The sequence below is a fragment of the Pithys albifrons genome, chromosome 1 (genome assembly GCF_047495875.1).
Source record: "Pithys albifrons albifrons isolate INPA30051 chromosome 1, PitAlb_v1, whole genome shotgun sequence".
Lineage (NCBI taxonomy): Eukaryota > Metazoa > Chordata > Aves > Passeriformes > Thamnophilidae > Pithys > Pithys albifrons.
The window spans coordinates 121,567,536-121,582,943 of NC_092458.1; the positions used below are offsets into that span (position 1 = coordinate 121,567,536).

A 15,408-nucleotide genomic window follows, 5' to 3' on the forward strand; every position below is an offset into this window, starting at 1 on the left:
GTGAGTTTGTACTGGAGCAATAACCATATTTGACCAGAAAAATAAAAACTAATTATCTCAACCTCATTATATTGCATTTATTTTAGCAATTCAGTTGTATAGTAAAGGATGTTAGTCCATGAATGTATTTCCATCTCACATGAATAAGTCTTAAAGTGCCCCACAACTCCATGAAACCCAGAACTGAGTCTGAATTTGGACCAGCCTGGGATGTGCCAGACCCTTTCTGGTGCCCCTAACTGTAAAATGTCCTTCTGTGCAATAGACTTGGCTGTGTGGAACAAACCATGCTCAGGGCCTTTCCTCTCAGAAATTGTGTATGTTCATGCAAAAGCTTTTCTTTACCATGTGTTTGAGCAGAAACAACTGTGATATTCAATGTATTTGAATGGAATGTTTGCTTGCAGAGCTGGCTGCTGCCTGAGGTGCTGAGTGTGTGGCCTGGGGGGCTGTGCACTCACCTGGGCATGCAAAAAGTGGCAAGTCTCAGAAAATAACCATGTGAAAACGCAGGTGATGGGTTGGCAGCATGTCAGGCTTTTACTACCCTGAACCTCTTTGCAGTGCTTATGGCTGCTATAGATTAGCTCAATGCCCAGCGCTCCCAGAATCATCATCATTGGCATCATCATCACCAGCAGCAGCAACTGCACTTTATCAGAGATGAAGTAACCGCTGAGTATTGACCACGAATATTTACAACTGCCTCTGTATGTTAACTATGAGTATGGGAGCTAATAAAGCTGGGTGTGAGCTCCAGATATTTCGGGATTGCTCCACCTGGGCTGGAGTCAGGTTTGCCAAGGTGGACCCAGGGCCCCCCTCCCCCTGCTCCTTAGCAGGCACATCCCACAGTGGCACTGAGCCCTGGTGTCCTGGGTTGAGCTGGCAAAATCCAACTGCCCAACAGAGTCAGTGTATCCCCCCCCCACCCCCGCCAAGAAAAGGGAGAAAGGGAAAAAACCCTCTCAAACTGGGTCTAAACTTAAACTAACTATATATATTTATACAGAAAAGGGAAAATTAAAAGAAAAATACAATATAACATGCACTTACACAAGTTACGTATAGCAACAATTTTCTATGTCCCACCGAAAACAGATTCCATCACTCTAGATCCATAAGCACCCCAAAAGACACCCAGCAAGAAACAGAAAGTATAAAAACAAAATGTTTCCACTTCCCTGAACTCAAACAAAATGCAAGTAGCAGCAGCAGCAGCAGGGCCCAAGACAGCAGGGCAGCAGCTGCGTGTCTTGCCTCTACTTTGGCCATAACGGAACTGAACAAGCCACTCCCGCACCAGCTCCCACATTTTGAGATGATGTTGGAATATGGTATGGAATACTATTAACTGGTAGTCAGCTGTCAGATGGTTCAGCCCAGCTCAAGTCAGCTGATAGTCCCAGGTCTAGTCTGAAATCTAAAGCCTAAATTTAGGCCTACTTGGCTAAACCCATAACATTTGTATACTTAAAATCAGTGAACACTGTTATGACACAGCATTTGTAAAGCTGGTGGTAATTAAAAAAACATTTGGCAATATAATGAATTCATTATTTATAAAGACCTATTTTTCACTCAAATCACAAAGCTAAATAACTGACAATAGAGGAGTTATCTGTATAATATAATTAATTCCTTATTACAAAATTCAGATGTGGGATTAAGCCAGTGAAGTACAACAACCCATTTTTACCCTGCATCCAGTTTTATAAACTGAAGTAATTTTTGCTTTCAAATCTTGATTGGCTACCCAAAATACAGAAATAAATGTTTCATTTTGTCTTAAATGCCTTAATAATACTCTTTAAACCAATCTGTTTTTCAAATTTTACGTTTTTTCCACTCTGGCTTGTCTGTTTCATTATCTTTGGGTTCCACTTCTGCAAAAATTGGTTTTGGCTGTGTTTTTGCATATGCCGGAGTAACCCAGTACAGATTCTGCTCTGCTGCCTTTGCGTGACGTAAAGTAGCCTCTCGAGGGTTGCTATCATCTCTCTTATCCAGGGCAATCTTCTTGACTATGTATGATGACAGGGTAACTCCGTGAGTTTTCACATGCCCACTGCAACTTGCTCCTGCTACTGGAGGTTCATGTTTGTGAGACTTCAGGGGGTCCAGCCTGTCCTTCTCCAGCTGTTTCCTGGTGCTTTGCTGTCGTGGTTCATGGAACATTGGAAACGCGTGGGGTGTTATAATGTAATCCTGTGTAAGAGTCTCAGCTTGTCTCTCTTTTTGTTTTGTTTTGACCACGCATACTTTTGCTCCCCTCTGGCTTTTGACAGGATCATAGTACACTTTGGCTAAACCATTTCCAGTACCAACCATGATCTGGTTCAGCTTGGGATGCCAAAGGCAACGCACAACACTTGCATCTGTAACTTCTATCTCACACAACTTTTGGAATGTGTCACGACAGAAGAAAAACAGTTTCCCACTGCCACCACCTTTCTTAACAGAGGTGCCTGTGACAAGTATTTTATCATCTGGGCTGAAACAACAATCTGTCATTGGAAAGAAGCTGGGCAGACCATCTGCTGAATTAAGAGGCTTTTTAAATTGTCTAATATCCCATATCTTTAAAGTATCATCTCCTCCCTGGCTGGCAAGGACAGTGCCATCATAGGAAAACATCAACCATGAAGTATCAGTGCCTGAGGCATGGGCTTGCCTGCAGTGGAACTTCGTATGTACACTCATATTCCTGTCCCAGATCTGGATAGAGCCATCTTGACAGCCAGATGCAAGAAGTTTGCCATCTCTGCTGTATGTGCAAGTTGTAGGAATCACGTGTTTCCCTTGAACTGATTGTGGCTTAAACACACTTTTGTGCTTTTATTCTTTATTAACATCCCATGTCCTCACAGTTCCATCATTAGAACATGTCAAAAATTCTTCCTTTATTTTTGGATGCCAACAGCCTGAATTGAGCATTGCTGTGTGGCCCTTTGTGTTTGTCATATCCACAATGTACTGGTCTCCTTTTATGCATTCCATTACTGGGAAGCCATCTCTGTCAAGAACTTTAGCCTGAGAGTTACTAGAGACAACAAGAATGACATCTTCTGTGCTGCTGTACTGCAAAGATTTAATTTGGTAGCATTCACAAGGCTGGAGTGACTGAAAAGCTTGGAGAGAGGCATCCATTTCAGCAAAATCCCAACATTTTACATCATAGTCATAGCCACCAGTTATCAAACGAGCACCTGAAGGATCCAAGCCCAAAGCAGAAACTGTTTTTGTTCCATGTTGGAGTGTAATTTCATGAGAATCTGGAATTTTGTTGACAGGGTTGTTATCTTCCTCCTCTGTACCATCATTGTCAATACTGTCATCACTATCCTTGAACCCAGGGGGAAGTGGTGGCCCAATGAATTCATCATCATCATCATTATCAGTACCCTCACCTGGACCTTTGGCAGAACTCTGGGAGTGGATGGAAGGACCAATTAGCTGTTCATCTGAGCTGTCCTCACTTTCACTACAGGCTGTCTCTCTTTCAGTTAGTGAGGATGCAGCTGCTGTTGCACCAGATGCTGAAGCTGATGAATCAGTGCATGGAATTCTAAACTCCTTTTCAGTCTGGTCTTCCTTTTCTCTTTCACGGGCCTCCAAGACCTTCCTGCTCCTCTCCACTGCAGTTCTTCTGGTCTGCTCAAACATTGCTTCGAGGTTGAAAGTCCAAGCTTTCTTCCTGAAGCTGGAGAAGTCCACGGTGGCCGCAAATTCCAGGCCGGGTGTTCCCAGCATCTCTGCGTCTGTTGGTGTGGACAGTGGTCACGGTCCTGTTTAGGTTCTGATCCTCCTCTGGATCCAACAAGTGGTTCCCCGAGGTCTTCAAACCCCAAGATTATGTACCCTCAGGTCCAGGTGGAACTGCCCAGTACCTCCCCCAGGACAGGGAGTTACACAACGGGTGATCTCACTCTGTGAGTCATGAGGTGTTTGGGACTCGCTGATGGGCCATTAGCAGACACGCCCCCTCAGGCTGGGTGTGAAGGTGCTAACAACTCCCTGGAGGGGAGATAATCACACAGGTGTCTTTCACACCCAGCTCACACCCTGAGGAGTCGAGTGTGCCCTGGGCAGCTGCTGCAAATGGTCCATTGTTAACAGTTCTTGGGAAATGAATAGAGGGTGTGGAATGCACAGCTTTGACCACCCCCACACAGTGATAAACTGGTCCCACCTGCTGAACTAGGACACCTGGCCAGGGATGTTGGCATCAAGTCTGCTGTAGTTTGCCAGACTGTGACCCTGAGGATGCAAAAATGCCCCACAGCACTCACTGGGGCAGCGCACTGCCCCACCAGCACCCTGAAGTGCAGAGCTGGGGGTGCAGGGTGGTGAGAAGGACTGGCTGGCACTATCCTGCCCATGTGCTTCTGGGATGGAAAAGGCCTCAGGAAGTACCTGAAGAGGTTTGAATTCTCTGCAGAAATCTCTACAGAACCAATAAACATGTGCCTATAGAGATCACTGGTGGCAGGAGCAGTGTGTCCAAGTGTCTCATCCACCACCCACCATCCCTTCTCCCTATGTCCCCAGGGCTGCCCTCTGACAGGTAACTGGTCTTTTGAGTTTGTTTCCCTTCCCACAGAGGCCCTATCAATATTTTATGTATCCAGTGAGAGGCAGCTGCCCAACTCAGCACAGCTCAGTGCAGGGTGGTGCAGGGCATGGGGGTCCCACATATCTACCAAAGGAATGGGGTTTTCCAGTTTTAAGGAGTCATGAGAAGGAAGCAGAAGATGGGTAAGGGCCAGGCAGCATCCCATCCCACTGTCCTGAGTGTGGTGCTCAGTTCTGATGCAAGAGGTGGACCCTCAATCTACAGCTTTAGCCCATGCTCTTGTCCCAACACTTCCAGCTCTAACGTGTATGTGCAGGGGGCAGTGCATGTTCCCAAAATCTTGCTGCTGTTCACAGTCCCCTCTGGTGCAAGATGCCTCTGCTCTTCACTCCACTAGTCTGTAAGGCTGTGGGGTACATTTCCAATGAACTCCTTAGTACCTCAGGATAAGACATTTCTACACCAATGGCCCCAGGGAAAGCTCAGGCTGCCTGTGCCAGGGCACACAGATTATGCCCACACATGGAAGTCGTGCACCCCTTCTCTGCTGAGACATGTGGCCTGGGCTCCCTGCAGCTTAATCTGGAGGAAAACAAACCCTCCAAGTGCTTTAAACAGTGTATGTCAAGAGTGTGGCATGGGAGGGCTGCCCTGTCCTGGGAAGCTGTGTGGGGACAAGGATGTGTGCCCTGAGGAGGTCCATGCCCACCACTGGCTCCTGAAGGGGGAGCATTTTGGAGCTGGCTGCCAAGCTAGAGCTTTTAAATCATTTTGCTTTCCCTCTGAACACAGGCATCCATGCCCCCAGCAGTCTGTGAGGCACAGGGGGATGCTGACACTTCAGAAATGCTGGTGAAGTCTGCACAGAGGGGTGCGGGGAGGGATGTCAGACCTGCAGACGCTGGGACATGCCGGGTTAAGTCTGTGGTCAGACTAAACCAACTCCACGAGCAAGATAAGCATCTTGCTGGCCCTGCCCAGCCACCTTGGAGGCTTCCCCGCCTCCCCTGTCTCTCCCACCAGTGTTTTATCGTGGAGCCACCACTGGAGCCACATAAATAGGAGTTCTGGGCAGGCTGTGAGGTGAAGACCAGAGACACCTCTCAGGGTCCTGCACTACATCCAAGCGCCCATCCAGACTGCCTGAACACCCTGCAGTTAACCAGGTAACCACGGGAACTTGGCACAGGGGAGGAGGGGAGAGCCTTGGCCAGCCTGGTTCTCCAAAGCTAAGGGGGAGGATGAACATTTCACCAGAAAATAACAGGAGGCTGTTTCTGCTGCTGCTGAGTGACAAACTCCATGGTGTGGTTTTGCTGGAAATTGTTGAAAACAGATTTCATTGCTGGGTGGGGGCAGAGGTTTTGGGAGGGAATGGGACGGACAGTGTTGGGCAGAGGTTCAGGTGTGAGAAACCTTTGACTTAATGATGTTTGATGGTGGTGCCCTCTATGTCTGTGTGGGGTGGTTGAAACTGGGACAGCCAGGAGGGAGCTCTCAGCCTGAGGTTGCAGCAACCTTTTCACAGGGAGTGTGTTTGGGTTCTGTGCTGCTCAGCATAGCCATCAGTCCTCTGGGAATGATGGTAAAATAACCATTAGATCAAAATACGTGAATGAAAGGAAAGGGCAGAACAGTAACTTACAGCCAAGATAAAGCAGTTACCAGTAAATTTAACAAGTTAGAGTTTGCTTTAAAAACAGAAACGCTTGAAAGTTGTTTGGTTTTTTTTTCTGGTTGATGACAGAGAGAGTCCATGCTTTCAAGTTTTTTCTTCATGCTTATGCAATTTGGGAATACTTTTGTTTTAAGAAATGCTAAAAAGTAATTGCAAGTAGTTGCATGTCTGCAAGAGTAGGAAATTTAGGCTGTCACATGCACAGCATAATGACACAATTGTAATCAAAGGTGGCAGAGGGGCAACAGGAGAAGAGACCAAACCTGGAAGGACCCAGTGAAGGAGGGAAGCAGCTGTAGTCAGTACAGCAGGATTTTAGGTCACTCAGACAGAGGGAAGGGATACAAAAGTGTACTTAAGGAAATGCTGGGTTTTGAAAAGCTGTCAGTCTGAAAAAAAAAAAGAGTTCTCAGCGTTAAAATAGAAGAGATTCAGCATGGGCTGCCAGATGCTGTGGATCTGAGGAGGTGTGAGAGGAAGAGGAGGAGGGAGCAGGCACAGGGAGGGGATTTCATGCCATGAACAATTCTCCACCTCAAAACAAGGGGGCTGAAAACCTGGAAAAGGCAAAGAACAGAGTCCCACAGGAGTGCCCAATACTGGAAACATCTTCCTTAAGAGGAAATGCCTTTTCCAGTTAAAACAAGGACAGGGTGACCCCTTTGGCTTCCCAAGAGGGAGTGAAGTGGCTGGAAAAGGCAGGCAGTGAGCTGCCAGGTGATGAGTGGCACAGCAGGACAGGCTGGGAGCTGACACCCAAACCTGGTCCCTGGAGCAGCAGGTCCCAACTGCAGTAGTAGCCACAGCAAGACCCACCAAAGCAGACAGTGCTTCTTTGAGCCCTTCCTGTGTCCATACCTGAATACCTCTCAGGAACAACTAGTTAGTCAGTTAAACATAAATTATTTTCATCAATATAGGGGTGAACAAGTGCCATTTGCTGCCCAGGGCAACTGTGCCAAAGCTCCGTGTGTGCTGCATCATTGACTTGGCTCACCCAGTGCCCATGTTGCAGCCACACCTGGGGGGTAGAAGACACTGTGGTCAAGCCAGGATGAGCTTTTGGGAAAGGGACTTTATGTTTTAGGGCAAAACACCCTGGTACCAGCCAGCTGTGGATGAATGAAATTACAGCCACGGGCAGGTTAGGAAGACACAGCTGCATCCCCCTTACTTTTAACCATGGAGATAGAGGGGTTGATGTGTCCATGCCCAGTGTGACATGTGCTCCTATATCTCACTTTCCCTCCTCAGAAAGATGGTCCTGGCTGTCATCCTTCACCTGCTGCTCACCTGCCTCCTGCTCTGCGGTGCGGCCCCAAAACCCACGTGTGAGCCCAGCACCTGCCCCCCATGCCCCGAGAGGGACCTGGAGGGGCCAACCACCCCCACTGCCGGGGACTGTTGCCCCCCATGCCCCCCACCCTGCGCCTGCCCACCCTACCTGGAGAGTGAATGTGAGATGCAAGGTTTCTCCAGCGGTCACGTCCCCGCCGGCCGCTCCTTCTACATCGACTTCGCCCGCAAGCTGTGCACCTGCCACCCTGGCGGGGCCATCACCTGCGCCCCGCTGTGCCCACGCCTGCCCCACACCTGCCAGGCCGTGGGCAGCCCCGTGGCCGATGGCTGCCCCCGCTGTGTCTGCTACGACCAGGAGGAGATGGCAGTGCCCGCCGGTACCACCACCACCCGAGGCACCCAGACCTGCACCTGCCCTCCCCACGGGGGTCAGCTGCAGTGCAGCGGAGGGGAGGGCAAGGAGTGAACTCCCCTCTCTGCTGGGTGAAGGCAGGGGAGCCCTTCTGGCAGCAGGAGGGCATCCTCACTGAGATGTGTTTATTCTTCAAGCTGCCCTCGAGGACTTGGGGGCTGTCACAGCCGTGCCAATGGAGCACTGGAGAGGTGCCACGTTCTCTGTCATTTATTCCCCGGGGCCAAGTGTCTGTAGCGGGTGGGCTTGCTTGGTTGTAAGGTTTGTTCCATCACAGTGGGCTATGAGAGCTTAGACTGATTGCTGCTTGCCTGTAACTGGAGCAGACACAGCTATTTATTTATTTGTGAGATGGTTCTGCTTTTGTACGTGTTCATGTTTATATAGGCTGTTTATAATAAACTTGCTGGATAAACTTCCTCCCAGGAGCCAAGTTTTTGCTTTCTGTATTTCTGTCAGGTTCAAAGGGGTGGGGCCAAGATCAGAAGACTGGCTGAAACCTCTTCAAGTTTTTGTGAGGTGGTTTGGCACAGAGCTGTGTTCTTGGTAGGCAAACCCCTCTCATGTCTCCATCCTCTGGAGCAAAGCCTTGAGACACACATAAAGATGTTGGCAGTGAAGGCTCAGTCCTTCACAGCCACCTGGATGTTACCCAGGGGTGACCCCGTTGTCAGCCTCTGCTATGTCCCAGTTAAGCAGGAATACCCCAAATTACATGTCCTCTGGCTGTGTCCTCTGGAGAGACAGACTTGGAATACAGCAGAACTTCATCTTCTGAATGCTTTGACATATACAGATACACACACACACATATACATATATATATATATTTTCAGGGATATGTTACTAAAAGCCACAGCTCTATCAGGCTGGTTTTTTAACAAATGCTAATTGTGTTCCTTCAAGGGGTTGAATAAAATCCATGTTACCAATAAACTTTTGAAGACTTTACTGTTAAGGACACATATACTTTCCTCCTGTGGTACTTGGGCCACACAAAGCTCTCTCCAACCACCTTGGCTTCAGGTATACCTGGAAACATCAAACATGTGCCCCAGGTTGTTTTAATTTTCCTCTCTACTACTCTGTCTGATTATGTTTCACCATAATAAAAGACAAACAAAACAGTGATCAGATGGGATTCAGGTGGAGGATTAGGAACAGGTTGGAGGAAACAGGTGGATTTACCTTTCAGGATGAAATGAAGGTCCCCATTGATTGGGGCTGTCAGAGACTGACCCTGCCCAGGGCTCTGGTGAGCTCAGCACATCTGAATAAACACTGCACCTCAAAGCTGGGCCTGGGGCATAAGGATACCTGAAAGACCCTCCTTGGTATGGCCACACCATCAATGGCCCTCAGCTGGGACCCCCAACTCAGACAATTCCCACAATCTGGAGGGCTCTTGGGGACTAAAAGGGGAACAGTGGTTTGGGGCTTTGCACCGGGTAGTTCGAAAACACACAAAAGGGACGTGCTGGGGACATAAGGGGATGTGTTCTATGTGGAGCCAGGGCAGCTGGATACTTCCTTGCCCTGGTCCTGCACCAGCTGCTGTGAGGGTGGGGAAGCAAAGGAACAGGACACAAGGATGTCTTTAACGGGAAAAGTTCCCTGTCTCCAGTGCCTGATTCACACCTGGAAATCCCCTCAGCAGGGTCAGGATGAGTCTTGCAACCACCACCCATCCCACAGCACCAAAGTGCTCCCCAGTTTTGCCTCCTGCCCATGTGATTCTCAGAAAACTGCAGAGAACCTGAGAGCTGGTCTTGGGGAGGATGAGCACTCACTGCAGACTGACATGTGGCACAAAATCTCCCACCCAGCATGGGAAACCACAGGAACACTCGAGCTGAGCTGCCTTTGGGCAGGCAGCAATTCCTGCAGCACTTGCTGGGTTGAGAAGCTTCTCACTTGTGACAAGAAGCAAGTTAGGAAACAGTGCCTTTTACTCCCTGCTGGATTTCTGAGATGGGTGCTACAAGAGAGGGCAGACGGACACTGTGGATGTGAGATAACACTGAGTATGTGACAGAGAACACAGAGCTCCTCCTCCAGTGGTTGCATTGCAGCTGAGCTGTGGGAAGGGGCAGAATCCCCCATCTCTGAGCAGACATGGTGCCCAGGCCCCCTCTTGCTTCGGGTCCAGCTGGCTGTGAGGGCTCCCAACTCCAGCACAAGCTGAGCTGTGAGAGCCCCCAGTCTCACACAGTTCCCTGCCCTGCTCCCAGAGAATCACAGAATGGTTGGGGTTGGAAGGAACCTTAAAGGTCACCTCATTCCAGTCCTCCTGCCATGAACAGGAACATCTTCCACCAGCCCAGGTTGCTCAGAGCCCCATCCAACCTGGCCTTGAACACTTTCAGGGATGGGACAGACACAGTTTCTCTGGGCAACCTGTGCCAGGGCCTTATCACCCTCACAGTGAAGAATTTCTTTCATATATCTGATCTAAATTTCCTCTCTTTCAGTTGGAACCTGTTATTCTTTGTCCTGTTCCTTATGAAAAGTCCCTCTCCATCTTTGTTGTAGGCTCCTTCACATACTGGAAGGACAAAATTAGGCCACCCCAAAACCTTCTGCAGGCTGAACAATCCCAGTCCTCCCAACCTTTCCTCACAGGAGAGCTGCTCTGTCTCACCTAAGGATGGAGAAGGGGGTTTTACCCAATGCCTCTTCCATCTCCACTCTTTCCAATTTGGTGTAAAAATCCTAGTTTTTAGTAAGGTTAAAGCTCGCTGTTACTTCCCAGACAGACACCAGGCATTCCATGCTGCCACATCCACCAGAAGCACAAGAAATTTTTCCCATTAAAGGTTTTTAATTATTTACTGTCCAGGTACTTACAAGTGGCTGAAGGAATTCACATCCTGTATGTGCTTGCAAGGTGTGAGTGTTCAACTCCACAGGGTTTCCAAGGGCAGGGATGGGGTTTGCAAGCAGAGGGATTATTTGGAAGGAGTCATGAGGGGTTTGGGCAGACTCCCTGCTGCCTGGGGAGGGTGGTGGACTGCTGGGGTAGTTTATCCTTTGTCACACATCTTATCTGTCACACTGGTTCGCTGCCTGGTGTGACTGATAACCTTTGAGCAGAGGAGAATGACCCACAGATGAGCAATCCCTGAAGAATATTGGGTTTGTGTGAATGCTCTTTATCCAGGGTCAGCACAGGAACAATGAAAGAGTTATTCTTCAAATATCTGTGCAATAAAAGTCCCAGCAGGCCCCTTTTTTAAGCTGCTCCTTGAAGGTGGTGAAGAGCTTCTTTGCTCTGCCCTCACCTCTGATTTGAAGATACCTTCCATCTGCAGCCTCTGCCTGTGAGTCTCACAGGATCTCTCTCTGGATTTTATCACATTGGAAGAAGCAATTGCATTTTTTTACTTTTTCCTTGAATAGCAGCAGCACAGGGACAAAAGAAAAGAAAAAGCCTCAAGCCCTGTTCAAAGACCACACACAGATCAGTTGCCAGAATTTATTCATCTAAGTTTAAAGTCATGGGTTTTAGCATGGTTTATTTGAGTGGGTGTTGTGCTGGATTCTCCAACATTGATCACCCACGTGCTTGTCTACAATTTGAACACAGTGTTGATGGTGTTATTTATATTTTCCCAGGTCAGATTTTCCCTATGGTTTGGACAAGGGTGTAGTTTTGTGGCTACTCATTCATGTGGTCACTGTAACTTGGCATCACAGCCAGGCACATGTTTCCAGCTAAGAAGTTGTGCATGTTCCTCCAGAGCAAAGCAACACACAAACTCCTGTGCACCCCTAAATTAGCCCTAAAGACTGAGACAAAGGCTGAAATTTTCAAGCCCTAAAAAGAGCTCATTTTACATGTAGTGCAATCACATTTGGGGGGATCATCTGTGCTCTTCAGTGTCCCATAACTTTGTCAAAGATAATTACTGATGCTTTGTTGAGGAGCTGACAGGGCCTTTCTTCATTGTGTTAGTCATAAAATGATTGATTTAAGTAGAACCATGCTTTAGCCATCAGTCCTTTTTAATATGCCCTCTCAGTTCTGGCCTCATGAGGCTATAAAATATTAGGGTTAAACATCCATGAGTGAAAAAAGGCATTGGGAGGCATCCTGTGGGCACAACTTCCCCCACTGCTGAGAAGCTGAAGTGTTTGCCCAAGTCCTTCTACCTTTCCTGACACCCTGCCAGGAGCAAATTCCTTCTCTGTGGTTCACCAAACTGCTTTAGCCACCCCAGCCTGCATTTGCAAAGCCCAGGTGAGGGGGGATGGCTCTCTCCCATTTTTTTCCTAGGTATTATGCTCTTAAATTATCAGAAATCCTGATCCATGGCAGGTTCTGCAGTTGCAATTTCTGATGAGAACAAAGCAACAGAGGTTTCCTGGAGAATCCTCTAATTTAACTAAACCATACCCACTCAGTGTTAGTAATGGACTGACTGTATCTTCCTAGAAATACTTCCTTGTTAAAATTTGGGCACAGGGGGAGAGATTGATGTTTGAGATTGTCTTTTGAACGTGTTTCTCATAGGAAATTTTAAGCATATACAGGTGCCCTGACACAATGATGTGATGCACAAACCAGCAAATGGCACAAGGATGGGAACTAAACCCACACACACAAGTGTGATTGGGTTAACATAGAAAAACATTATTAAGTAAAAGCTGACCTACACCAGGACATTCAGCTAAAGAAGTTTTTTAAAAATGGGACTTCTTGCCAGATCCTTTTGGCTCAGTGTCATGGTAAAAAAGCTGGGGAGGTATTTCTGAAGAAATTGCAGCCACTGTTGCATGGTATTAAGTGCTGATTGTCAGCTGTTCTCCCTCTTACAATTAACAGCCCTTCCTTCCTCCGTGTGGGTGGGCAGGGGAGACCAAAAAAGTAGATTTGGCATTTAAGACCGATCTCCTTTGAGAAGAGCAGAGATGACATCTGGGTTATCATGGTCAGAACTACAGGACAGCAAGGAAAGGGCTGCAGAAGAAGAAGGATTTAGTGGCCAGGAGGTTCAGGACAAACACAGTATGTGCACATTTGATGCAGTGTACATTTTGCTTCTGAAATATGAAACAGAAATGTATTTTTCTAATCATTAAATTTTAGTTTCTTTAAATTAAAAATTTGCATGATTTAATAGGGAGGGTTATGCACGTTTCCATAAGATGTGCATATTTTGTGATGCAGAGTATTAAAATATGCATTTCTACGCCCAAAACCTTTTACAGGAGCAAACACACACATAAAAAACCCTGTACATGGCAAAAGTGACACACATGCATGTGGAAAAATAACACACAAACTGTTTCAGGGCCAAAGTGATTTCTGCAGGACAAGTGGAAAGGGCTTCAAGCTGCACCAGGGGAGGTTCAAGTTGGAAATCAGGAAGAATTTCTTCATGGAAAGGGTTGTTGAGCACTGGAAGGGGCTGCCCAGGGAGGTGGTAGAGTTTCCATCCCTAAAGGTGTTCAAGAAATGACAGGACAGAGCACTCAGTGCCATAGTTGACAAGGTGGTGTTTGGTCAAAGGCTGGACTTTATCTTGGAAATCCTTTCCAACTTCAATGATTCTGTGATTCTGTTCTATGATTTAGCTTCAATGTTCCATATCTACTCTAAGGACAGCTCTTTTTTCAGTCATCATTCCAATACTGCATCCATTGCAGCATCCAAAACTCAGTTCTGTAAGGCTTTTGGACTTTTCCCGGCAGCTGGGTTTGAAACCTGGGGTGATCTGCAGAATCATTATTTGTGGCTATTCACAGTCCAGAAGCTCAAGAGACACAGAAAAAGTCCAGGGTATGTAATTAAGGATTAATTGTTGCAAACTTCCAAAGAAATGAAGGTGGGAGGAGAAAAAAAACCCAACGACAGGAACACAAAACCAGTTCTTTAAAGCAGAATGGAGGATCTTAGAGGAATATTATTTCTGCAGTTGCTGAAAGTGTCCCTGTGTGTGTAAGTGAGTCAGGAACACAGTTTTCTGAAAAGCTGAGAAGGCAGTGCAGGTATTACCTAACAAATGCCAACTCAGTTCCTCAAAATCCCTGGAATTTTGCAATTCTGAGTTTCGTTTGATGTTGATTCTTAAAATTTTTAAGAGCTTGTCCTAGTTCAGCAGGTGGGACCAGGTTATCACTGTGTGGAGGTGATCAAAGCTGGGTATTCCACACCCTCTATTGATTTCCCAAGAACTTTTAACAATGGACCATTTGTAGCAGCTGCCCAGGGCACACCAGACTCCTCAGGATGTGAGCTGTGTGTGAAAGACACCTGTGAGAGAAGAGCTGTGATAACTCCCCTCCAGGGAGTCGTTAGCACCTTCACACCCAGCCTGAGGGTGCTAATGGGACATCAACAATTCCCAAATACCACATGACTCACAGAGTCAGATCATCCATTGTGTAACTCCCCGTCCTGGGGGAGGTACTGGGTGCTCACATCTGGACCTGAGGGTACATAATCTTGGGGTTTGAAGACCTTGAAACCACTCATCAGACCCAGAGGAGGAGCAGAACCTCGACAGGAGGAGACCACCACCATCTGCACCAACAGGTTTTTTACCTCCTTTTGCTTCGGACTCAGGGGAACCACGTGGGTCTCAGCACAGGGGTCAACAAACCCATTTGTGTTTGTGCCCCAGGGCACTGGGCTGTACTACTGTTTTTTGTGGGTTAACAGCAATTTCTCTTTGTGTCATTGTATTTATTGTAATATTTCTTATTAAATTGTAACTCTGATTTATAATCTCTCTTGTGGTGGGTTCATTTCTCCTGCCAGTTTACCTTTAAACCAGCACAGAGCTTTCAGGTCTTGATCCAGCTGCAAGACTGAGTTAAGGAACTTAATCGGAATCAGCTGTGCAAACCCTCCCATCTTTGTGTATGAAAAAAGTAAAAATAGCCCTCTAATTCCAATATAAAAATACAGTGAGACACCAGCAACAGAAATATTCTCTCTCCTTCCTTACCTTAATATGGATCTTGCCCATGGAACTATATATACTCCAAAGCATCTTAGAAAAATCAGTAGCTGCACAGTAATTGAATTTGCAATTACTTGCAATTGCACATATAAGTAAGTTCCCTTGTCTTTTTTGTGTGCCAGCCTCTGCTGAAAACAAGTGGTCTTATCTTACAGACCAAACAGGGCCTTAAGCTGAGCTACTCAGAAATGTGAGACAACATAATTTGATGAATGTCAAGAAATTAAGGGAAGTGTCCAGTTTGCAGCTCAGTAAAAGGCTGAAGGAGAAAGAGGACACACACAGAGCAAAAGTGTCATGTACATCAGTCACTAGTTCCTTAAGTGTTACCTGAATGCTTTCTCATGTCTTAAAAAAATCTGCATTAAAAAATTCTTGGATCTTAATAATTATCTAAATTAATTTTTATTACCACATTCAGATTTAGTATATGCATCAGTTTATATTTAGGATTCAGGGATTAACTTAACAGAAC

At 46.9% G+C, this 15,408-nt stretch overlaps 1 protein-coding gene and 1 pseudogene across 2 annotated transcripts; one reads left to right on the top strand and one right to left on the bottom strand.

Moving 5' to 3' along the window:
* Window positions 1-1,827: 1,827 nt before the first annotated feature.
* On the bottom strand, window positions 1,828-7,438 carry LOC139678208 (WD repeat-containing protein 70 pseudogene; annotated as a pseudogene).
* Window positions 5,604-8,384, top strand: LOC139680770 (fibulin-2-like). Of its 2 annotated transcripts, none has more exons than XM_071573671.1 (2): window positions 5,604-5,742; window positions 7,513-8,384. In XM_071573671.1, the coding sequence occupies exon 2, from the start codon at window positions 7,513-7,515 to the stop codon at window positions 8,017-8,019; it is 507 nt and encodes a 168-aa protein (XP_071429772.1). In that variant the 5' UTR covers window positions 5,604-5,742; the 3' UTR covers window positions 8,020-8,384. The 2 variants fall into 2 exon arrangements, with proteins under 2 accessions (XP_071429772.1, XP_071429764.1); XM_071573663.1 differs by having other exon boundaries at window positions 5,610-5,742; window positions 7,509-8,384.
* Window positions 8,385-15,408: the final 7,024 nt, after the last annotated feature.